The 25707-nt window shown below is 42.5% G+C and overlaps 1 protein-coding gene across 2 annotated transcripts in view; it reads right to left on the reverse strand.

Annotated features, from left to right (window-relative positions):
• Positions 1–1269: 1269 nt before the first annotated feature.
• LOC118358450 (polypeptide N-acetylgalactosaminyltransferase 9) overlaps positions 1270–25707 on the reverse strand; it is a 140861-nt gene continuing 116423 nt past the window's right edge. For both annotated transcript variants that reach the window (XM_035736288.2, XM_035736287.2), the window contains 5 exons: positions 17270–17455; positions 13796–13933; positions 9822–9917; positions 6612–6779; positions 1270–6143 (listed from right to left, as the gene is read on the reverse strand). In XM_035736288.2, coding sequence (XP_035592181.1) covers positions 5997–6143; positions 6612–6779; positions 9822–9917; positions 13796–13933; positions 17270–17455 — 735 coding nt within the window. In that variant the 3' untranslated portion in view covers positions 1270–5996. The remainder of the gene's footprint in view (positions 6144–6611; positions 6780–9821; positions 9918–13795; positions 13934–17269; positions 17456–25707) is intronic.

Raw genomic sequence — 25707 nt, forward strand, 5'->3', positions numbered from 1 at the left:
GCACAGTAGTTGGCCTGCTATCAATTCTCCCAAGTAGAACATCCTTACTCTGTCTGTGTGTGTTCAAACAACGCATAATTGACAAAATAATAATTTCCTCTGTATTTACCAACACTATGAAACTGATTTGGCTCATCAGTGCTGTTTGTAAATCTTGCTGGCGTCTGAATAAGACATTGCAGTGGAAAGCCCAAGCCGTATGATGCGCTTGACATTTTTAGAGGACAGAAATGATGCATTGCTTTTATGAAATGATTAGAGGAGAGGTAGCGTGGCGTGACACGAGAGCTCCAGCCATCTCTGGTGGTGAACCAGCTGGAAACCAAATTAAAACTGGCCTCAGGAGCACACAGGTGGATATAATGGCCATGCTTATTGGAGGAGGAACGTCTGCCTGCCTGGTGCTGCGCACGATATCTGGCCCTGGGTTTCGAGGATAGATGACATTCAAGGACATCTCTTGCAAGTAATAACAGCATTCAACAGCTGTCACGCCCTGACCATAGAGAGCTATTGTTTCTCTATGGTGAAGGGGGTCAGGGCGTGACTGGGGGGGATCTAGTTTGTTTATTTCTATGTGGTGTTCTAGTTTGTTTTCTATGTTGGTGATGTGTAAGATTCCCAATTAGAGGCAGCTGGTATCGTCTCTAATTGGGGATCATATTTAAACAATTTAATCCCATCGTAAAAAAACATTTTCCGTTATAAGGCTCTAAAAATGTTACTGAATGATCTATTAATGCATTTCCAGCAAATATTGAAATAATAAAGGGTCTCAATGAAAGATGTGCACATGTTTAGTGTAAATTGTCACATGACCAGAGCTGTTTACTTCCTGGTTGCACCATGAGAAGAGGATGGCTGCATCAAAGCACCCAAACAAATGGTTAGTAAAGTATGTTAACAAAGTCAGGACAAAGATTTTCTTACATATCATCTTTAAGGTGTGTAGTATTGATATATGCATTTGCAATTACTCAACTTTGTTCAGTGTGGTCATAGAATGTGTAAACATGTTGACAGGAACAATAGTGACCAGCGGGATAACATTGCATCTAGGTATACACATAGTTCTTGTTTTACCTAACTTTCTACTCTGTTCTTTCTTTTAGCTTCACTTTGAGTCAAGTTCTGTATATGTTGATAATGAAGAGCCAAGGGCCTCTACCCGCCAGTGGGTCCAGTCAGAAGAGCCAAGGGTAAAGCTGCAGGTTGTCACGGCTTTCGTTGTAGGATGATGAAGAGTAGTCGGAACAAAGCACAGCGTGATAAGTGTTCATATTTATTTATTGAACTGAACACTAAATACAAAAATAACGAGAATAAATGAAACCGAAACAGTCCCGTAAGGTGCAAACACTGATATGGAAAACAACTACCCACAAAAACCCTGTGGGAAAAAGCTACCTAAGTATGGTCCCCAATCAGAGACAACGATAGACAGCTGTCCCTGATTGAGAACCATACCCGGCCAACACAAAGAAATACAAACACATAGAAAAAGAACATAGAATGCCCACCCAAATCACACCCGACCAAACCAAAATAGAGAGCTCTCTACGGTCAGGGCGTGACCCAGGTGGTCAAAAATAAAGATTGAGTGTTCAAACGATCGAAGAGGCCTGCCACCAATGTGATTCCAAAACACATAGTATACAACCCAAATATGCAAAGGTTTGGCACGAAACCACTGAGCCACGGACGGACATCTTTACTGGCTGCTACTGTTGAAGATCAGGCAAGATATGACAAAGCTTCTTACTGGCCAATCAACACGATGCACCAGTTCCAGAGAAGTCGTCATAGTGACAAACGTACTACCTATGCATGTGAGAAATGCAAAGCGCCACTGCACATTGAGTGCTTCAAGATATACCATGGACAGTAGAAAAGGAGATAAGAGCGAATGAAAAAGGTCTGAAAAAGACAAAATAAAAATAGAAAAGTCAATAAAGGGTGAGGAGAAGCAGTACAACTGACTCAATGAAGAAAAGAAAAGTCGACGAAAAAGACACTCAAAATGACTAAAATGCTTTTGGAAAAGGTCAATTGATTCAAGGCATACTGTATGACAGTAGGTCTGACTGATCACAGTTTAAAATAGTGATGCACAAACTAATCTTGCACTTCGGTCTGAAGCCTAACTCTGATATATATATATATATATATATATACACAGTGGGAAGAACAAGTATTTGATAACCTACAAAATCGGCAGTGTTTCCTACTTAAAGCATGTAGAGGTCTGTAATTTTTATCATAGGTACACTTCAACTGTGAGAGACGGAATCTAAAACAAAAATCCAGAAAATCCCATTGTATGATTTTTAAGTAATTAATTTGCCTTTTATTGCATGACATAAGTATTTGATCACCTACCAACCAGTAAGAATTCTGGCTCTCACAGACCTGTTAGTTTTTCTTTAAGAACCCCTCCTGTTCTCCACTCATTACCTGGATTAACTGCACCTGATTGAACTAGTTACCTGTATAAAAGACACCTGGCCACACACTCAATCAAACAGACTCCAACCTCTCCACAATGGCCAAGACCAGAGAGCTGTGTAAGGACATCAGGGATACAATTGTAGACCTGCACAAGGCTGGGATGGGATGCACGACAATAGGCAAGCAGCTTGGTGAGAAGGCAACAACTGTTGGCGCAATTATTAGAAAATGGAAGAAGTTCAAGATGACGGTCAATCACCCTCGGTCTGGGGCTACATGCAAGATCTCACTTCGTGGGGCATCAATGATCATGAGGAAGGTGAGGGATAAGCCCAGAACTACACGGCAGGACCTGGTCAATGACCTGAAGAGAGCTGGGACCACAGTCTCAAATAAAACCATTAGTAACACACTACGCTGTCATGGATTCAAATCCTGCAGCGCACGCAAGGTCTCCCTGCTGAAGCCAGCGCATGTTCAGGCCCGTCTGAAGTTTGTCAATGACCATCTGGATGATCCAGAGGAGGAATGGGAGAAGGTCATGTGGTCTGATGAGACAAAAATAGATTTTTGGTCTAAACTCCACTCGCCATGTTTGGAGGAAGAAGGATGAGTACAACCCCAAGAACAACATCCCAACCGTGAAGCATGGAGGTGGAAACCTCATTCTTTGGAGATGCTTTTCTGCAAAGGGGACAGGACGACCGCACCGTATTGAGGGGAGGATGGATGGGGCCATATCATGAGATCTTGGCCAAGAACCTTCCCTCAGTAAGAGCATTGAAGATGGGTCGTGGATGGGTCTTCCAGCCTGACAACGACCCGAAACACACAGCCAGGGCAACTAAGAAGTTGTTCCGTAAGAAGCATCTCAAGGTCCTGGAGAGGCCTAGCCAGTCTCCAGGCCTGAACCCAATAGAAAATCTTTGGAGGGAGCTGAAAGTCCGTATTGCCCAGCGATAGCCCCGAAACCTGAAGGATCTGGAGAAGGTCTGTATGGAGGAGTGGGCCAAAATCCCTGCTGCAGTGTGTGCAAACTTGGTCAAGAACTACAGGAAACGTATGATCTGAATTGAATTGCAAACAGGTTTCTGTACCAAATATTAAGTTCAGCTTTTCTGATGTATCAAATACTTATGTCATGCAATAAAATGCAAATGAATTACTTAAAAATCATACAATGTGATTTTCTGGATTTTTGTTTTAGATTCCGTGTCTCACAGTTGAAATTACAGACCTCTACATGCTTTGTAAGTAGGAAACACTGCCGATTTTGTAGGTTATCAAATACTTGTTCTTCCCACTGTGTGTGTGTGTGTGTGTGTATATATATATATATATATATATGCACTCATTGTGCAGTGGTGCTTTTTTTTATATATATATATGTGTAATTGTATTTTGTTTAGTGTAGGCCTCTACTTGAATGCATATACTACAGGCTACCTCTCTTAAATGTTACCTTTATGTTCAGTGGGAATGAATCACAGGACTGCTATTCAGTTGTTAGTGAATGTTGCACTAAAATGTCACTGACAATGTTACACTAAAGTGCATGTTCAAATATTACAATATTAATGTTTCAATTAATATTGTACTAAAGTAACAATGTTACAATGTATGTTACAATATTGAAATATGTTGGTTGTTTTTTTGTCTTTGCTCTCAGTATTCAAATCGTGTTGTATAAGGGTCTTTGATGTGTAAAATAGTCACGCTAGAATGTGACGGGGCATTCCAGAGGCAATACTTGGGACTGCCAGTGACAGTTTTATATGTGTTAATAACTGGGTTGGGATTTATAAGAACTTTGATAATATCATAGGAGAAATATGTTAATTTAGCATATGTGACATTATCGCACCGGTCACAATTGTGACCGACCATAAAACACCTTTTCACCTATTTTTCCATAATGATTGATTACTTCAAAGGGTTACTAATAACACTTGATTTGGATATTTTCATGTCTTGGAAAAATTCAGGATTAAATGGGTTAAGTATCTGTTTTTGCCACTTTTGTTTATGGGATATTGTTTCTGAGTTAGTGCATGTGGCACCTCTGTAGACACGGTTTGTTGTTTATTTGTTTTTGTCTTAAGTTTCACTTTATCATTAAAATGTGGAACTCAACATCTGCTGCGCCTTGGTCCGACATTTATTCTAGCAAATGTGACAACAGATTTAAAAAATCTAATTCACTTGTCAAGAAAATGTCATTTGCACTTCTACATTTTGACCATTCATTAGAATGAATGAGGCACAAAATATGGTACCAAAAAGGTTTGGAGAATAATTATTTATCTTCAAAGTTGGCCGGGCATCAGAAAATACAGTGGGAAAAAGTTTCTTGCTGAGCATAATAAATTGGAAAGCTTTCAGTACTTTGTGAAGACATGCTATCCTGTAGGTGGGTTTTAATGATTAGAGAGTTGAGGCCAGTATCCAGTAGGAGACTAAGTGGAAACACAACAAAGGCAGATAATTGTGCTCGCTGTCAGTGTAAAACAACCACCAGCATCTGTCTTTACATCTGTAAAAATAGGCCCGGGCTTCCATGTAACATGCAGTGAACAGCATTGTGAGTAAGGAACATCTATAGAAATCTTGGAATGTTCCATTATATACACTACCTTGCTCTGTGAATAATCTAGAATTCTTGAATGAATCCAGTTTTACAAAATGTTCTCCTGGGTCATAAACATTTTTATTATCTTAACTGTTCTTGGAGGACTAATATCAATTTTACAACATTACTATTATTTAGCCATTTTTACATTGGTTTATATATTAATTACTTTAAACTAATTTGTACATGCTTGTGGAATTGACATTCCCTGGTCAGATGACTCATAAGGATGGGAAAAGGCACGTTATTGCTCTGATAATCAGTGGCGAGCAATACAGCCAAAAAGAAAAAGAGAAATGAATATCCTTTTGTATTTGTGAGAACAGTAGTTGCTTTGCATCCTGATCAGTTCATCGGGAGGATGAACAGCTTTTTGAAGCATATTAAATCTCTTAACAGGATAGCGAAATGTCCAAAGAAATTCTCCAAATGATAGCCTGAAGTAATTACAAGTTGATATGGTGACTAATAAGCAATTTCATATTTTGATCTGCAAAGATTCCTGGGATTGGCTATAAAACCAAATACACATTGCTTGTCATTGTCAGTGTTGAACCCCCTTAGGAGTTGCATTCCATTGTCTTATTATTCATTTTCTACATAGGTGGATGTTCTGTAAAAAAAGCATTTCAAACAGTACTGTATAGCTCGCTGTAGGCCTATGGTATGCTCTCCATGTTTGACCCCCAGCTCAGCTGAAAACATATCTTCTTCTAAAGATTCAGCAGTTGAAAGCTCTATGCCCTAAGGGGAGGGCACAGTGCACACAGTCCATAGAAGAGTCCACAAACTGTGAACTACTCATCTCATCAGTCCCAGGGCCTATAGCTATCTCATATGGAATGCTCTCAGACTGCTGTCCATGGGTTTGCCCTCCAAGACTGAAATGGTATTCTTTTCTCAGAGGAAATGTCTTGCCTCAATGCTTCGGATGCTTTATCCAGTTCCGTATCATCCACTTTTGACCAGAACACCTCTGCACCACCAATCGAAGGCCGAAGTTGGCATCTTTGGACATCTCCACCTCCATGCACCGTCCAGTGTCCCTGCTGATGATTGGACCATTCTGCAAAACAAGATGGGAAAAGATCATATCAGTAACACTGAGATTGAAAAAGAACACATTCTTCCAAATAACTTTGCATAACCTCAAATCACTCTCTATAATCCTGATGGTAGATATTATGGTTCAAATAGTGTTATTATACTCAGTACTGGCACACTTCAAAGTAGAATCCACGTTGCTATTATCCTTCTTTGAGCCAGTTGTGAATGCAAATGCACTGAATGAAAGTGGGAAATGTGTTTTGCTATGACTCAGTGGGATTTTGCATAGTCTTCTGCAATGGAGGTACCTTTACCAGCAGCAACCACATTTAATCTAACATTTAGCACATGGCTCATCGTATTATACAGAACAATTTATTTGACCTCAATGCCTCTATATTTATGCATTACATGACTCAGTTATTCCAAAGAAGCCAGAAACATTGATCAATTATTAGATTTGAATCCATTTGTGTTTTGTTTTTACCTGTGTAAAATCCCACAGCCTCTGGGAAGCCCGCGAAACAGAGTCACATTTTTTCAAGCTGGGCGTGCGCCCTCTTCCGTCGTCGATGAGACATTTGGTGTCAGGCAGAAAGGTGGTCGACCCTAGAGGTCCTAGTTGTAGAAGCCCCTCTGTTGAGTAACGGGCAAGCTGAAACAGAGATGAACATCAGGCAGTTAATTTGATTGTTTCAAAAATAAGCATGGATCCAAAATACTGTACATTTGTGTAAATTCTGAAAACAAAATTGGCAAGTCGTTCATAGATATTGCAGTGCACTGGAAGGTATTTTTATCTTCCAACTCTGATTCAATGAGCAAATTCATTAACCGTATGCGGACTTCAATTATCTTAATATTTTTGGAGCTAAGTCTATTATGTGACTTTCCTAGGGCATTATATACAGATAGAAAGTATATAGTTAATTAATGCTAAAGATTTTTGCAACCAAATATTATCTCTAGATGTTTAATCCAGTACATGAAATAGTGTATGTCTGTGCCTCATATCTTTTACATAAGGATACAGTAGAGTTAACATATATTATTCATTACACTGATCCTCTCACAGAAATTAGATGCCAAAGATAAGGGGGTCTTCAATACAACCCACTTGACACACACTGTGAAATGCTGCTCTTCTCCATTGTTCCCCAGTCATCCAGCTAAGAGTGGGTATTGTAACGGAGCTACACGTAACTGTATGAACCAGAACAAGAGGAGGGTGATCAATGTAACAGAATGCTTTTGAACCCATACTGTTGAGGACTAGGCTTAGATGGAGAATATGTGAGCCTTGCAGCTGAATGAATGGCTGCTGATAGCTGCCGGTTTATATTTTCTGTTACCACTCTCTTAAGCCAAATACTCTGAGGTGGATAAAACTATGTACCAGCCAGCTCATGTGGGGCTAACAGGCTGTACTGTCGCTATGACTGAAGCTGACTGGGTGCCCTTTTAGCAGAGTACTGTACTCATAAAAACCTTAACGATTAATAGACACCAATTTGGAACATATGAAAAATATATTGCCACGTACTTGTCCAGACTTTTCAAGGTACACTTGTTTGAAGGAGGCTATGGTTTGAGTAAAAAATATAAACTTTTACTACCGTTGGCCTGGTTAATATCCTGTAGCTGATTGCCTTTTCACTATTTCTATTGAAATACCAAGAGAAAGTGTTTCAAATACCAATAAAGGTTTTTAAAACTATATGCTGTCTGCTGCAAAATTCTGTTTGGAAGTGGGTTCCTGCCTGGCAGCAAGGCTAATAGATCGTAAAGGATCAAGTGATTTATTTTGTAATTCATTCATTTCACTCTTCTTTTTCTTCCTTCAAAATACCTCAAACGGATTTTCTATCCTAGTGTTTACAGGTCGTGAAATGTGTAGTAAATGGCATCACAAGATGATTTATCAGTAGTGTAAATGAGAACTGGGCACAGGCCAAAGACATAATCCCTGTTAAAATGTGTTGACAGCGTTACGGAGTAGATGCCTTTATTTCCTAATGCAGTTAAAATGTTACTATTACAAATACTTAGCCAACATAACAAAATTATTCTGCCAAGCCAATCAACCTGTTCTCAAAGCATTATATTAGAAGCTGATGCTCAATTACTTTCTTGATGCCGTAAGGTTTGGGGGGAGCCTCTTTGGGTCAGGCTAATCATGTGTTCACTAATTGGCTCATTAACACAGTAGGGTAGAGCACATTAAATGATGTTTTATTGTATAGGAGGAAGTATTTGAGGGAGACTACCTGCTACAGTAATCCCTCCTCCGCCCCTTGCTCTACCATGGAGTGACAGCACTGCAATGTCCCACTGAGATGACTGTACTTTGTGAGGGGCCATGCAGGCTTATGTTACATGTATGGCCCAGGCAGGCAGGCTCAGTGTAGCCTGGACAGAAGACAGGACATGTCCTCTCCCTATGGGGGCTGAGCCACAGCAGGATACCTGTGTTTGATGTGAAACACCCTGTTTGTGTCCCAAATGGCACCATATTCCCTATGGCCCTGGTCAAAATTAGGGTACTATATAGGGGGAAGGGTGCAATTTGGTATGCAGACCATGACTACTACAGAGCTCCTGGCTGGGGGCTTAAGAGGCCTCTTAGCATAAGTGGTGAAAATAGAAAACAGGGAGCAACATCCAGTGCTCCATGTACACCATACATGAGATTCCTGCTGGGGTGAGCCAGGGGGTTGAGTGGGGAGACCCTGGGCCTGGAACCTCCATCCTCTGCCATGCTCTATATTAGGATTAGCCAAATGGACAAGGTGTGCCATTGTCCTCCTGGTTTTAAATCTCCTTACAGGAGACATGGTAGAAACAGAGACATACTTTTAAGAGGCACAATAAAGATTTATTCAGCACAATTACATTTTTCATACAGAATTGGAAAGGTTCAATAAAATCTAAACGGCTCCAAAAATTGAATTGGGTCCTGTGTAGTAGCATAGTGCCAGTCATCGTTGTAATCTAATGATGCAATGGCATAAAATTCATTTCCATTTGTTTATTTCCCCTGAGGTTAGGATTAAAGACTTGATGTAGCTTTACATTACTGGACTGCACTGAGCTCTCTCAGAAGGAGGGAAGGAGGAAAGAGCCACCCAGTGCTCAAACAATTTATTTATATTCAGCATGCGACTGATAATAAACATGTCACTCCGCATCTGGAGGGGGAAAAAAAATAATCAGCCATGAATAATATTTGCATGATTGTTTCTCAGGCATGAGCTTTAGTTACAAAAATAGTCAAAGCCCCTTTTGCCCTGGCACTCACAGGTCAGCACCTAGTGAACATTCTCTAATGAAACTTCCAGGGGGCTCTAGAGGCCATGGATTAGAATATTAGAACAAACCAATAAGAAAGCAAGAATCTACTGGCTGATGAATTACTTCCACTTCAGGAAGACTTTGTAGTGCCTAGACTTCTTAAAACCACATTTAGCAGAATATATTCACAAGTCTGAGCTTTTCCCCCAAAATGAAATGTTATTTTGCTTGGCTGTTAATAATGAGATACCATGGCATTACACGGTATAATGTAAGAATAATGCTTAAACATTTATTTGTTGAAGAAAAAAAGGTACATTCACGTTCAACCAACTTTGAAAATATGAACAGAGTCTTTATATTATTTGTAAATATATCAAAGCTAATAGGAGTGAAATCTGCTAACCTGTGAGGACATCCCATGGCAGGGATAGAGGATGGCTTTGTCATCGTCCTCTGATCCCTGGTCCAGACAGTAGCCACTGGCCTTACTGTTTCTGACCTGCAACACAACAGACATAGACCTTAATGTTCCTGATTCAGATTCAAGTTTGCATTTGTTATTTCGAGAAGGAAATAAAAAGGTATAAACTCAAAACTGTTGTTATAACACTCTTATCTAACACTGTAAAAGGTAACTCTTAAATAAATCTGTCCCTTAGTAAATGCAATGTCTCTTTGTCATCTCACCATGTCTCATAAACAAATCATCTACACACTATAGTAATGAGAGATTTCATTTGATTCTAAGATAGGGTATCATGTATGCAACGAAAACCTCGTCAATGTTCTACACTCCTAGTCCAGATGGTAGTGTGTGTTAGTGGAGTTATGTGTTGCTGTAGGTATGTGATTTGAATGTGTATCACTTTATTTCCACCCTGTGAAGATATCTATCATGTTGTGTTGTCAGATAGGCTCCGCTCTGCTGGTCTGGTCAGTGCAGGGGGTGCAGCTGAAGTTCCAATGACAGATGAGTTTCAGCTGCTGCGCTGTGGCAACACAAGGTAACTGTTCCGTGGCTTGTCGCAGATTTGAAATAGTGCCACCTAAATGGGAGCTGCTTTGAGGAATCCATTTGCAAGACGCCGGCGTAGAGAGCATTCATATCAAGACTGTAGAAGAACCAGGGCCACCAACACTGTGCTGCTTGATGAATCTGTAGTTTACTTCGGATATATGTCAGCCATATATTTGAAAAGGCTGATTTCCTTCCCCTTCTCTGAATTTGAAATCAATAAGTAAAAGGCTTGACTTTTATTTTACAATGATTACGAATTGACTGACTTCTTGCATTCAATTTCTTGTCCTGTCAGAATCTTTTTTGCTGTGCAGGGTTGTGCAGTCGAGCTCAAAACAATCAAGTAGGCATCGAAAGCTAATAACTGTTTAATTAAATCCCATTACCGGGAAATTGCATTGAATCTTGTAGCTGTGCCGTGTTGCTATGGAAACATGATACCTTTACCTTTCGATGACTCCCTCTGAATTAATTAATTTCCCTTCAACATGTAATCTTTGAAGCGCAGACGGGATGAAATACACTGTTGACGATAGATTGCTTGTGCATACAGTATTTAAACATATCTTGCCTAACACTGTATGTGATATTAAAACAAACACTACTTCTTATACTGAAGCATTCCTTACAACAAAGCACACTCTGCAATCACTGCAAGAGACAAGATAATTCAACAGAAGACTGAAGAGGAGATTTCAAGAATGTGTGGTGTTGATGAATTAATGATCTCTTGGGAAACTAATGTGATGTTTTTATTCTTTGTAGAATGTTATTGTCAGCTTTCTTCAAACACACAGTAGGCTGCGCATATTCCTTCTGTTTTTGTATCGTGTCATGAAAATTGAATTCAGTACAGGTCTTCCACTACGCCCAGTACAGGTCTTCCACTACGCCCAGTACAGGTCTTCCACTATGCCCAGTACAGGTCTTCCACTACGCCCAGTACAGGTCTTCCACTACGCCCAGTACAGGTCTTCCACTATGCCCAGTACAGGTCTTCCACTACGCCCAGTACAGGTCTTCCACTACGCCCAGTACAGGTCTTCCACTACGCCCAGTACAGGTCTTCCACTACGCCCAGTACAGGTCTTCCACTACGCCCAGTACAGGTCTTCCACTACGCCCAGTACAGGTCTTCCACTACATCCAGTACAGGTCTTCCACTACATCCAGTACAGGTCTTCCACTACGCCCAGTACAGGTCTTCCACTACGCCCAGTACAGGTCTTCCACTACGCCCAGTACAGGTCTTCCACTACGCCCAGTACAGGTCTTCCACTACGCCCAGTACAGGTCTTCCACTACACCCAGTACAGGTCTTCCACTACAGGTCTTCCACTACACCCAGTACAGGTCTTCCACTACATCCAGTACAGGTCTTCCACTACGCCCAGTACAGGTCTTCCACTACAGGTCTTCCACTACACCCAGTACAGGTCTTCCACTACATCCAGTACAGGTCTTCCACTAAACCCAGTACAGGTCTTCCACTACATCCAGTACAGGTCTTCCACTACGCCCAGTACAGGTCTTCCACTACGCCCAGTACAGGTCTTCCACTACGCCCAGTACAGGTCTTCCACTATGCCCAGTACAGGTCTTCCACTACATCCAGTACAGGTCTTCCACTACGCCCAGTACAGGTCTTCCACTACGCCCAGTACAGGTCTTCCACTATGCCCAGTACAGGTCTTCCACTACGCCCAGTACAGGTCTTCCACTACGCCCAGTACAGGTCTTCCACTACGCCCAGTACAGGTCTTCCACTACGCCCAGTACAGGTCTTCCACTACGCCCAGTACAGGTCTTCCACTACGCCCAGTACAGGTCTTCCACGACATCCAGTACAGGTCTTCCACTACATCCAGTACAGGTCTTCCACTACATCCAGTACAGGTCTTCCACTACATCCACTACAGGTCTTCCACTACATCCAGTACAGGTCTTCCACTATGCCCAGTACAGGTCTTCCACGACATCCAGTACAGGTCTTCCACTACATCCAGTACAGGTCTTCCACTACATCCAGTACAGGTCTTCCACTACATCCAGTACAGGTCTTCCACTACATCCAGTACAGGTCTTCCACTACATCCAGTACAGGTCTTCCACTACGCCCAGTACAGGTCTTCCACTACGCCCAGTACAGGTCTTCCACTACGCCCAGTACAGGTCTTCCACTACATCCAGTACAGGTCTTCCACTACGCCCAGTACAGGTCTTCCACTACGCCCAGTACAGGTCTTCCACTATGCCCAGTACAGGTCTTCCACTACGCCCAGTACAGGTCTTCCACTACGCCCAGTACAGGTCTTCCACTACGCCCAGTACAGGTCTTCCACTACGCCCAGTACAGGTCTTCCACTACGCCCAGTACAGGTCTTCCACTACGCCCAGTACAGGTCTTCCACGACATCCAGTACAGGTCTTCCACTACATCCAGTACAGGTCTTCCACTACATCCAGTACAGGTCTTCCACTACATCCAGTACAGGTCTTCCACTACAGGTCTTCCACTACGCCCAGTACAGGTCTTCCACTACATCCAGTACAGGTCTTCCACGACACCCAGTACAGGTCTTCCACTACACCCAGTACAGGTCTTCCACTACATCCAGTACAGGTCTTCCACTACAGGTCTTCCACTACGCCCAGTACAGGTATTCCACTACATCCAGTACAGGTCTTCCACTACACCCAGTACAGGTCTTCCACTACATCCAGTACAGGTCTTCCACTACATCCAGTACAGGTCTTCCACTACATCCAGTACAGGTCTTCCACTACATCCAGTACAGGTCTTCCACTACATCCAGTACAGGTCTTCCACTACATCCAGTACAGGTCTTCCACTACATCCACTACAGGTCTTCCACTACATCCAGTACAGGTCTTCCACTACGCCCAGTACAGGTCTTCCACTACGCCCAGTACAGGTCTTCCACTACGCCCAGTACAGGTCTTCCACTACGCCCAGTACAGGTCTTCCACTACGCCCTGTACAGGTCTTCCACTACGCCCAGTACAGGTCTTCCACTACAGGTCTTCCACTACATCCAGTACAGGTCTTCCACTACAGGTCTTCCACTACATCCAGTACAGGTCTTCCACTATATCCAGTTCAGGTCTTCCACTACATCCAGTACAGGTCTTCCACTACACCCAGTACAGGTCTTCCACTACATCCAGTACAGGTCTTCCACTACATCCAGTACAGGTCTTCCACTACATCCAGTACAGGTCTTCCACTACATCCAGTACAGGTCTTCCACTACATCCAGTACAGGTCTTCCACTTAAAACCTGATTATGTTTTTGTATTGTAAACCTATTATTGATAGTGAATAGGGAATGTCTTACCTCCCCATATGTGATGGTGTTGTTGTAGATGCGCATCTCTGGGTAGACATTCTCCAGGTACCAGCGGAAGCTCCGACACTGCAGCCTCTTCCTCAAGGCCACCCGCTCAGACACGTCCCCATAGTCAACCCCAGGGTTCTGGCAGCAAACACAGAGAAATTACATTAAACCAGGACACAATGACTTAAGCTAAGCAATATATGACTACTCTTCATGTAATTAGAAAAATGGAGGCCTCAAAAGATTTGTGGAAGGAGGAAGGGTAGAAAAAGAAAAAAGTGAAGGAGCCTAAGAGAAGAAGAGTGTATTTGGTTAAGAGATGGATGGAGGCTGTCATGTGGGACAATCATTGTTCTTTCATTAGACATGACAGTATGCTGTGCAAATTCTAATCAGCTGCTTAATTATGAGTGTTCATGGCCCTGCCACGCCGAGCAGCGTTGTGCATGGAGGTGGCTTCCCAAATTGATGTGGGGAATGCTTAATAACTGCTCTGCTCTGAGGTCTGCACTGTGCCCTGGCCTCCACAGCAGACATGCACTGCCTCATTAAGAGAAAGGCTCAATGCCGGCGGACCAAACAATGAAAAGACATACCCTATCTCCTCAGCCCTCAAATTAAGTGGACACTTCTGATGACATCTGATGAGTATACACTTGCAGGGCAAGTGGCGAGGGAGGAAGGAATGATTTTGAAATGGACCACCCTTGGCCGGAAATTTGTCACTCGTTCAAACCGCGATGATTGTGTCCTCAGCCACCGGTAGCTTGTGGGTACTTTACATGCGCTATAGTCAATTATGATTGCATGTCTACTTATATTACATAGAATTATTAATATATGTATACCGTGTGATAGCTAGCAAATGTATTAGCTAACCGACGTTAGCCTGCCTAGCTGGAACTTCTGAAGAAAAATGTTTTATTTCTACAATTTCCAAAAGAAGACCAAACAAAAACAACTTTTTACCAGACGTGTTTGTGCCGTCATGTGCAAAGGAAGCACAATTTCAAAATGATTTGCATTCGTTTTTACTTACACTTGTACGTTGACTTCTCCATTGATGTTGTTTTTACATTTTCGCAGACTTTTCTTAGTGGATGTACAATCGTCGCAAATTGAATTATGGGGAGTTTCAGGCCCCGGAGAGAACATAATTGTACACTCGCAAAGCCGACTAAAAACGAGGGCTTATGTTGCTTCCCTTGCCTGGCCAATCATTTGGACTGTCTTCCAAGATGGCAACGGGGATTCCCCCAAGGGCATAAGGCGAGGGTAAGTGGACGAGTGTGTGTCTTTTAAGTGTTTGTACTGCAGCCTGTTTCTGTTTGGACCGCAGCTGTTTCTAAACCTTAAATATCAAATCATTTGTTGGTTTCAATTAAGTACTTTACTGTGATTGTTTTATTAAAATTGCCAAAAATAAAACATAAATGGCTTCTTAGCAAAGAGCAATTTCTTAAGTGGGGAGGGGGAAACTGAAAACTAGCTGTTATTGGCAGAGAGGTTTGGAACTCACTTTCTTATTGGTCTTGTGATGTAACAAGGCAGCCCAAAACTACATTCCACCAAAACAGGCTGAAATTTCAGGAGGTATTTTCAAACAGCTCTTACAATAAAAAAGCATTATCATTATTATTCCAACTTTATAGTGTGGAAATATACACTGAGTGTACAAAACATTGTTCTTTCTATAATATAAACTGACCAGGTGAATGCAGATGAAAGCTATGATCCCTTATTGATGTCACCTAAATCCACTTCAATCAGTGTAGATGAAGGGGAGGAGACAGGTTAAAGAAGGATTTTTAAGCCTGGAGTCAATTGAGACATGGATTGTGTATGTGTGCAATTCAGAGGGTGAATGTGCAAGACAGAATATTTTTGGTGCCTTTGAAAAGGTATGGTAGCAGCTGCCAGTCGCACCGGTTTGAGTGGGTCAAGAACTGCAACACTGCTGGGTTTTTCACGCTCAACAATTTCCCATGTGTATCAAGAATGGTCCACCACCCAAAGAACATCCAGCCAACTTGACACAACTGTGGGAAGCATTGGAGTCAGCATGGGCCAGCATCCCTGTGGAACACTTTCGACACCTTGTAGTCCATGCCCGACAAATTAAGGCTGTTCTGAGGGCAAAGGGGGTTGCAACTTAATATTAGGAAGGTGTTTCTTGTGTTTTGTACTCTCAGTGTATACAAAACACAGGCAATTCATGTTTTGATTGCACTGGACCTTTAAGCATACTTCACTACATTGAGCCACAGGTATCAGCCATATTTTAATATCTGTGAATAATGAGCACTGGCATTGTCCTCTGTTTTTTTATTAGCTATAACAGATGCATTCCATGAAAGATGTTGTTTGGACTACATGATGGTGGTAATCACAGTGAATCAGACCCTGCCCTCCTACCGGAGTAATTGCGTTCTCCTCCAGCCTCTCTAACCAATAACAAGACTATGTGATCCTGTGTGTGTGGTGTTGGGAATGGGAGACATATTAGTTATAGCATTATGTACAAAATAAGTCTGCACCTTGGGACAGAGGGTTAATAGAGCACTGTACCACTGTGTTCGTAATTACACTGGACGAAGAATGTTGGGCGATGAGGCAGGTTGTTTAATAGGGTGCTGTCTTAGTTACTGTCCTCTTGCCTGTATCCATTGTGCCTCTCCCTGTGTTTTGAATGACCGTTCTGCCATGTTAACAGAAGAATTGGCCTCCCTGGGATCATTACCGTAATGTACCCCTGTGCAGGAGGCCTTGTTTGAGTGAAACACAATCCAAAGTTTGTTTCTAATGACAATAATGTCTTGAAAACATTACAATTACTACCAGGCTATGTTTTAAAGCATTGTCACCGCCCACTGTGCAACTCAGATCATTGCAGTACTCCTTTACTAGACATGGCAATTAGTATTCGCCATTAATCCCTTTTTATTTATTATTGAAAATGGCTGTTTATTATTTTCCACGCCTATTTCAAAGGCCCTTGAAAGCAATTACGTCTTAACTGATGTGTATGAAAGTGGCACTGATTAAATTAGTCATTCATTTGGTTTCAGCTCTTCACTCCGCTCCACCACTCAGAGCCTGACGTCGTCGTTCAGATCTCACTGAGCTGCTCTGAAGGTCGAGTGGAATGAAATCTGAATATCCATTGAGGCCTAGCAGTCTGTCTAGAGGGGCCCACCCCGCTCGGCACAGAACAGGCTGCTGTTCTGAATGAACAAGTGGTGAAGATGGGATGGATGGATGGATGGATGGGGTGAAAGACCAGCCAGGCTCTTGTGACCAGCTGCGTTGTGAACCACAAGTCTTCAGGTCTCAAGCAATGTTCCTTTAGATTAGCAATAGAATGCCTGTTGTGTCATATAATGTCATTATTTTCCTATGGATACAAAAACCACAACTCTAGCCATTCTAGGTTTCTTCATAGGTCAGGTGCTGTGAGACTATGGTTACACTCACATTCATGGGGATGTTCCAGGCCATGTAGACGTGGGACCTGTACTCATCCATCCAGACCTCGGCGGCCCGCAGGGCGTTCCTCTTGGCATAGTAGTCAATGTCGTTGTTGTATGGCTTCTTGGTCCGCTCGATGTGCGCCACTCTGGCGCAGGGAAGCACCTCCATGCTCCCCCCACACTGCCACACCTAGAGGAGAGAACAGCAGAGAGAAGACAGTGACTCTGCAGTATACCAACTCCATCACCATCACAAGGCATCAAAGGCTAGACAGAGGCAGAGGATAACACCAGAGCTGGCAGGCAAACTGAATCACCCTCATGTGGCATCAATTGCATCAAGCATCACCTGGCATCACTGATCACTGATCTTCTGAGGGAATCCTGCTCTATGCCTATGACACTGTCGTCTTGTCCTTTATTTTGTTGTGTGTTATTTGTGTAACCCAAGTATGCCTAGTAGGCTAGCTCTACTGTGTAGCCTAGGCCTTCTATGTTTATGTTTGTACATTTTTTTAACCATCTTCTTTAGTTTTAAACAGCCTGTCTGGCATCGGTATGAGTCAGAAACATTCAATCTAGTGTCAGAATTTACTACAAAGTGTAAATAGGATAATTTTGGTAATAAAGTCAGTCTCGTCCAAAACTGAGTTTTGTGAGTTTGTCAAAACTTACTGGAGGGTTGGGTATGAACTATGATCACGCCCACTTGCCCAATAACACGAGAGAAGCAGCTGTGCTGATTGCGCTCTATCAGCTGTGCGCTTTATCCCAAAATAGCAGCCAGAACCTCCAGACAGTGAGACAGACCTGCCCATTACACAGTGCCTCAGACTTGTTTAGTTTACATAAGACAACACGTCACCAATGTTACATTGAAATCACCCTTGGCACTAAGCCTTTTACGGAGTGGCCACTTCCTTATGTGTTTGATAGTGTCAATCATGTGTTGAGCAAAATGAGAATTGAGATGATCACAACTGTAACTTCCCATTCGCGAGCCTTTGTGTCCTCCCAAGACCTGTTTTGTAACATGATTCCCTATGAAACACTGCCTGACAGACTCACACTCTGGTAAGTGAGAAAGTTGTAAAAACCTAAACGGCAGTGAAGCACAAACGTCGCCACTCACCAATGACTTGATAAGCTGATTGTGGCCTGGCTGCTCAATGTGCCTGCTGGCTACTACTTGCTAGCTTCCTTGACAAACACAGAGTTGGAACTTTGCTAGCTAGCAAGTGATTTTGGGCACTGATAAACAGCATGTAGCTTGTGCTTTATTTACGATAGTTTAACAGCTTGCAGACATGTTATTGTTCTCAGAAATCAGTCCTGAGTGCAGAGACACAATGTCCTGACTCAATAGGCTGTATGCAGTACACTAGGAGTAGTTTTTTAGCACATTTTTTTTACTTCAAATATACTGCACCAAACACTTTGCTAGATGTAAAATTGCGTTACTAGGACCTCCTTGGCAAAAACGTCTAAATTAATTACAGATTTCTTGATTTATCTTAGATATCATTCTGACTATTTTAAGAAAGTGACTATTTTGAGGAAATGGCTATGTTGTTGCTACAGTGATTCAGGAGGGACAAACAACCGTACCTGTTAGGACACAATATGCGAACATAACACACCCACATCAAATCACACCCCCAAGATAACTCTCGAATAGCTTCAGTCATTGCCGCCAGCATTCTTAATGAGCAATCTTCAAAACGAGGCCAAATCAGGAAGTGCAGTCGCCATTTTAAAAGGACCACAATGGAAATACATTGATGATTTCAAATGCATTATCCACGTGTTGTCGTATTATGTTTTAACCTCTACAGGATCGGTGTTCCCCCAACCCCCACGGGACGGTTAAGCTAACATAGTAGCCTAATGTGATGAGCATGAGGTAGCTTACATTCTTGTTAATCTAACTGCACTGCATAATTTACAGTAACTATTAAAGTGAAAGAATACCATGCTATTGTTTGAGGAGAGTGCACAATTATGAACTTGAAAATGTATTAATAAACCAATTAGGCACATTTGGGCAGGCTTGATACAACATTTTGAACATATATGCAATGGTTCATTGGATCAGTCCAAAACTGATGCCATCTAGTGGCCAAAATATAAATTGTGCCTGGGCTGGAATAATACATTTTGGCCTTTTGTAACGTGGTGCTTACTGGCGGCAGAGAAGTCAGGCGCAGGAGAGCAAAAACTGATTTATAACGGTGTCGTTTAATAAACATAAAACCACCGGAAACAGAACAATAAATGGATGGGTCAAACAAAACCACGGTATCCACTAGCATAACGTACACAAGCACTACAAGAACCAATTACGGACAAGGACATGGGAGAAACAGACGGTTAATTACACAACATGTAATTGATGGAATTGAAACCAGGTGTGAGGGAAGACCAGACAAAACCAATGGAAAATGAAAGGTGGATCGGCGATGGCTAGAAGGCCGGTGACGTCGACCACCGAACGCCACCGAACTAGGAGAGGGACCGACTTCGGCTGAAGTTGTGACACCTTTCTCTTGCATTTCAATGTTGATGGTAAAAACTCAAATAAAAAGCATGTTTTTTTTCTTTCTATTATCTTTTACCAGATCTAATGTGTTATATTCTCCTACATTAATTACACATTTCCACAAACTTCAAAGTGTTTCCTTTGAAATGGTATCAAGAATATGCATATTCTTGCTTCAGGTCCTGAGGTATAGGCAGTTAGATTTTTGTATGTAATTTTAGGCGAAAATGGTAACAAAGGGACGGATCTGTAAGACGTTTCAAATGGTGAAATAAATCTATCTACCCTAGACCAAAGCCAGTTACAGGGAAAGCAACATCACTGATCTTCCACAATGGTAAATGGGAAATGGCTCTGACAGAGAAAACATTTGTATCTGCAGGATTTCCTGTTCGTTGTTATAGCTTCCTCCTTGTTTATCTTTTTACAAAGGAGTGCTTTTCCTCGATGCAGCAATTAGGTTGCATGGGCCATTATTTTCTGCTGAAGTAGGTGAAAAGGGGCCTAATAAATGGGTGTGTGTTGGAATGGCCCATAAATATGAGTGTCCCTGGAAAATGTCCTGTGACACATATAAACCCTGACACCGGATTACTCCTGAATAGTGTCTGCCTGTGCATAAGGGGTAATACATACAACTAAACAGTAAATGCATGTCATCCTGGAGAAAAACATCCATCACTGACGAAAGTATTGATTGAATACAGCCTGAAAAAATACTGGGACTCTTGTCCAGACACAAAATGACAGCATAAAAAGGAAAGTGAAGTCACAACTTGAGAGAGAAAGAAATAGCTTAAATGAAAACTCTGTCCAGAGCAGAAAGACATTAGAGAGGACAGAATATGGTAATGAACTTCTCCTGTCTTTTAAACTGCAGAGCCACCGGCACCCTGAGAGTCTCTTAATAACGATCATCACAACATAACAGATGTTCCAAACCATTAACATTCCACTGAACCCAACATTTACATCATTCTCAGAATACAAGCAGACAGACAACTGCCTGCATGCCGCAGAAAAATACCCTGAAGAAATCATGGAGCTCCACCAGAGAAAGCTATCGTACCGAAATACAAACTGTATACTGAACAAAAATATGAACGCAACATGTAAAGTGTTGGTCCCCTGTTTCATGAGCTGAAATACAAGATGTCAGAAATTTTCTATATGCACAAAAAGCTTATTTCTCTCAAATTTGGTGCACAAATTTATTTTTTCCCTTTTAACGAGAATTTCGCAGGTGAGGCATATCAAGAAGCTGAATAAACAGCATGATCAGTGGACAGGTGCACCTTGTGACGGGGACAAAGGCCACTCTAAAATGCGTAGTTCTGTCACACAACTCACTGCCACAGATGTCTAAAGTTTTGAGGCAGCGTGCAATTGGCATGCTGAATACAGGTATGTCCACCAGAGCTGTTGCCAGAGAACTGAATGTTAATTTCTTTACCATTAGCTGCCTCCAACGTCATTTTAGAGAATTTTGCAGTACGTCTAACCAGCCTCACAAACGCAGACCACGTGTAACCACAGTTAGATTTGGACCTCCACATCCGGTTTCTTCACCTGCGGGATCAAGTTAGACCAGCCACCCGGACAGCTGATGAAACTGTGGGATTGCACAAGCGAAGAATGCTTGCACAAACGGTCAGAAACCATCTCAGGGAAGCTCATCTGCATGCTTGTCATCCTCACCAGGGTCTTGACCTGACTTCAAATTGGCATCGTAACTGACCTCTGTGGGCAAATGCTCACCTTCGATGGCCAATGGCACGCTGGAGAAGTAGGCTCTCCATGGATAAATCCTCGTTTCAACTGTACTGGGCAGATGTCATGTGGGCGAGCAGTTTGCTGATGTCAACATTGTGAACAGAGTGCCCCATGGTGACTGTGGGGTTATGGTATGAGCATGAATAAGCTACAGACAACGAACACAATTGCATTTCATCAATGGCAATTTGAAGGCACAGAAATACCGTGACGAGATCCTATGGCCCATTGTTGTGCCATTCATCTGCCACCATCACCTCGTGTTTCAGCATGATGTCGCATGGATCTGTACACAATTCTTGGAAGCTAAAATGTCCCAGTTCTTCCATGGCCTGCATACTCACCAGACATGTCACCCATTGAGCACGTTTGTGATGCTCTGGATCGACATGTACGACAGTGTGTTCCAGATCCCGCCAATATCCAGAAACTTCACACAGCCATTAATGAGGAGTGGGACAACATTCCACAGGCCACAATCAACATCCTGATCAACTCTATGCGAATGAGATGTGTTGCGCCGCATGAGGCAAATGGTGGTCACACCAGATATTGACTGATTTTCTGATCCACGCCCCTACCCTTTTTTTGTAAGGTATCTGTGACCAACATATTCATATCTGTATTCCCAGTCCTGTGAAATCCATAGATTAGAGCCAAATTAATTCATTTCAATTGACAGATTTCCTTATATGAACTGTAACTCAGTAAAATCTTTGAAATATTTTTGTTCAGTGCATTTGAATGACATACTAATGATTCAGCTCCCTAAGGGAGAATTTTGTTTTTGACTAGCAGTGACATCACCATTGTTTTGGAGGGGTTAGTAAGGAATAGTTGACATGATGGGGGCTTTATACTGTAGGTGTACCGCTAATGTTGTGTCCTGACGTTGGCCTGGGGGTAGGTTTATGACAGTCATAAATACCTCTTCCCCCCTTTTTCCTCTCTCTACCCTACTGATGTTACATTTGCAAAACCCTTGGTTAACGTAGAGATTCTGGGAACATCAGAAGGTGGGGGGAAATTAACTATATTCTGGTAATCCGACCAATTGAACATATGCAGTGGTACTTAATTAATATGATGTCAGTTCGGTTGTCATCTGAAACATTCTCATCAATGATAGGATGACATAAACTCTACAGTGGAAAGTCTACGCCAGAGTTATCGGATTCACATGGAATTGTTGTTCAATTTAAATGTTTGAATATGAAATTATTCGTGAATGGGATGAAATGTGATTTTAGCTTCTAAAATGTGAGATTTGGGTTTTCATAAGATAGGGCTCTGCTCAATCAGTGGCCCGCCCCTGTGAAGGGACATGGGCTATAAAACCTTTCGAACACGCCCTCCTCTCCCTTCCTATATAAGCCCTTGACGACAATATAATCTCCTGTTCCGAGGACGTGAGGACGACGGTCCGATGTCAGAATGGTTCAGATAATAACTACAGAACGAAGCCAACATCCGTGTGAGCTTTGGTTGCGAATGGTATGAACTTTGAACTCTTATTCACTACAGAAGTGATACCTCCAAGCCGTTGAGTTAGCAACAGCAGCTGCAAACGAGGGTTAGGAAGGAACAGACGGAGTATCCCGTCTATCACACAACGTCGTTACTACAACGTATTCAATTTACCAGCAGAGACATTCTTCAAAGGACGAAGGACGCGGTTGGGCAACACGGCCTTCCATCTTCCACCAACCTACCGAAGCGCAGAGTAAATATTTATTGCATTTTCCTTTTCCAAATGGGCGGTAATTTAGAATGCATAAGATACTGTATTTACGATAGCACAGCTTCTCCCTTTGTTCCTCAGTCTTCCCACTCTTTCACTCAAACCCAGCCCTTTTCCTTTGTGTAACAAGCTGTCATATCTGTTCCGCCCGCTAGGGACGTTTTCCTTTATGACGTCATTTGTAATCAAGTTATGATTTAATTATGTGTATGTGTAATTCTGTGTGATTAGGTATTTAGTAAATAAATAATTAAACCCAATTTTGTATTGCTGGTTCAACTTGTTAGCCAGGGTTCGTGCAGATAACCAAGAATTTACAACTTTCAGATGAGACTGAATTAAAATGACGATTAATATTGACTGCTATTGATGTAAAATATTACTCGGTCTTTAAGAGTTTATTCGGAAGATACTGTAACAGCTCTATAAATATTATTTTGTGGTGCCCCGACTCTCTAGTTAATTACATTTACATGATTAGCTCAATCAGGTAATATTAATTACAGATAAATTATTTTATAGAATAGCATGTCATATCACTTAATCCGGTTTAGCCAAAGACACGACAGTTGCATAAATTTGTGCTAGCATGGATTTACACTGTGCTTTATGTCAAACATAAGGTGGTTTCATACCAAACCACATGCAACGATGCATGGTGGTCCACTGAGTACATGTGGGTATAAGGCATAGCAGAGAGAATTGAGGCAGGAGGATAAAGGTCATTGCTCAAATTCGATTGATAGATGGATCCCTGGTCAGGATGAATTGCGTCAAAAGTTATATCTCGAACCTTTCTGTTGGACAGGGTTGCATAAATGTAACCCATTGCATTCACTTGGGACTTCCACTGACACATTGAGAATGCTCTCATTAGAAAATGTTGGTTTGGCTGCGTTTCTGACGCATCATTTGTGCCCAGAGGGGACATATAGTGTATGCTGTAAGTGTATGACCCCAAGAAGCCTGCTGCTATGCAGAGCATATACTCTTCCATCTTTTCCCTAGCAGTTTGTGGCAGCTTATGTTTTACCTTGTTGTAATTCACCATACATTATGCAGAGGTATTTGCGAGATAATGTGACAAGCACTATACTAATATACACTGCTCAAAAAAAGGAAACACTAAAATAACACATCCTAGATCTGAATGAATGAAATATTCTTATTAAATACTTTTTCTTTACACAGTTGAATGTGCTGAACACAAAATCACACAAAAATGATCAATGGAAATCAAATGTATCATCCCATGGAGGTCTGGATCACACTCAAAATTAAAGTGGAAAACCACACTACAGGCTGATCCAACTTTGATGTAATGTCCTTAAGTCAAAATGAGGCTCAGTAGTGTGTGTGGCCTCCACGTGCCTGTATGACCGCCCTACAACGCCTGGGCATGCTCCTGATGAGGTGGCGGATGGTCTCCTGAGGGATCTCCTCCCAGACCTGGACTAAAGCATCCGCCAACTCCTGGACAGTCTGTGGTGCAACGTGGCATTGGTGGATGGAGCGAGACATGATGATGTGTTGTGCTCAATTGGATTCAGGTCTGGGGAACGGGCGGGCCAGTCCATAGCATGAATTCCTTCCTCTTGCAGGAACTGCTGACACACTCCAGCCACATGAGGTCTAGCATTGTCTTGCATTGGGAGGAACCCAGGGCCAACCGCACCAGCATATGGTCTCACAAGGGGTCTGAGGATCTCATCTCGGTACCTAATGGCAGTCAGGCTACCTCTGGCGAGCACATGGAGGACTGTGCGGCTCCCCAAAGAAATGCCACCCCACACTATGACTGACCCACTGCGTCTCCAGACTCTGTCACGTCTGTCACATGTGCTCAGTGTGAACCTGCTTTCATCTGTGAAGAGCACAGGGCGCCAGTTTATTTTTTAAATATTTTTTTACCTTTATTTAACCAGGCAAGTCAGTTAAGAACAAATTCTTATTTTCAATGACGGCCTAGGAACAGTGGGTTAACTGCCAGTTCAGGGGCAGAACGACAGATTTGTACCGTGTCAGCTCGGGGGTTTGAACTTGCAACCTTCCGGCTACTAGTCCAACGCTCTAACCACTAGGCTACCCTGCCGCCCCAGTGGCGAATTTGCCAATCTTGGTGTTCTCTGGCAAATGCCAAACGTCCTGCACGGTGTTGGGCTGTAAGCACAACCCCCACCTGTGGACGTTGGGCCCTCATGCCACCCTCATGGAGTCTGTTTCTGACCGTTTGAGCAGACACATGCACATTTGTGGCCTGCTGGAGGTCATTTTGCAGGGCTGTGGCAGTTCTCCTCCTGCTCCTCCTTGCACAAAGGCGGAGGTAGCGGTCCTGCTGCTGGGTTGTTGTCCTCCTACGACCTCCTCCACGTCTCCTGATGTACTGGCC

The sequence above is a fragment of the Oncorhynchus keta genome, chromosome 25, assembly GCF_023373465.1.
Source record: "Oncorhynchus keta strain PuntledgeMale-10-30-2019 chromosome 25, Oket_V2, whole genome shotgun sequence".
Lineage (NCBI taxonomy): Eukaryota > Metazoa > Chordata > Actinopteri > Salmoniformes > Salmonidae > Oncorhynchus > Oncorhynchus keta.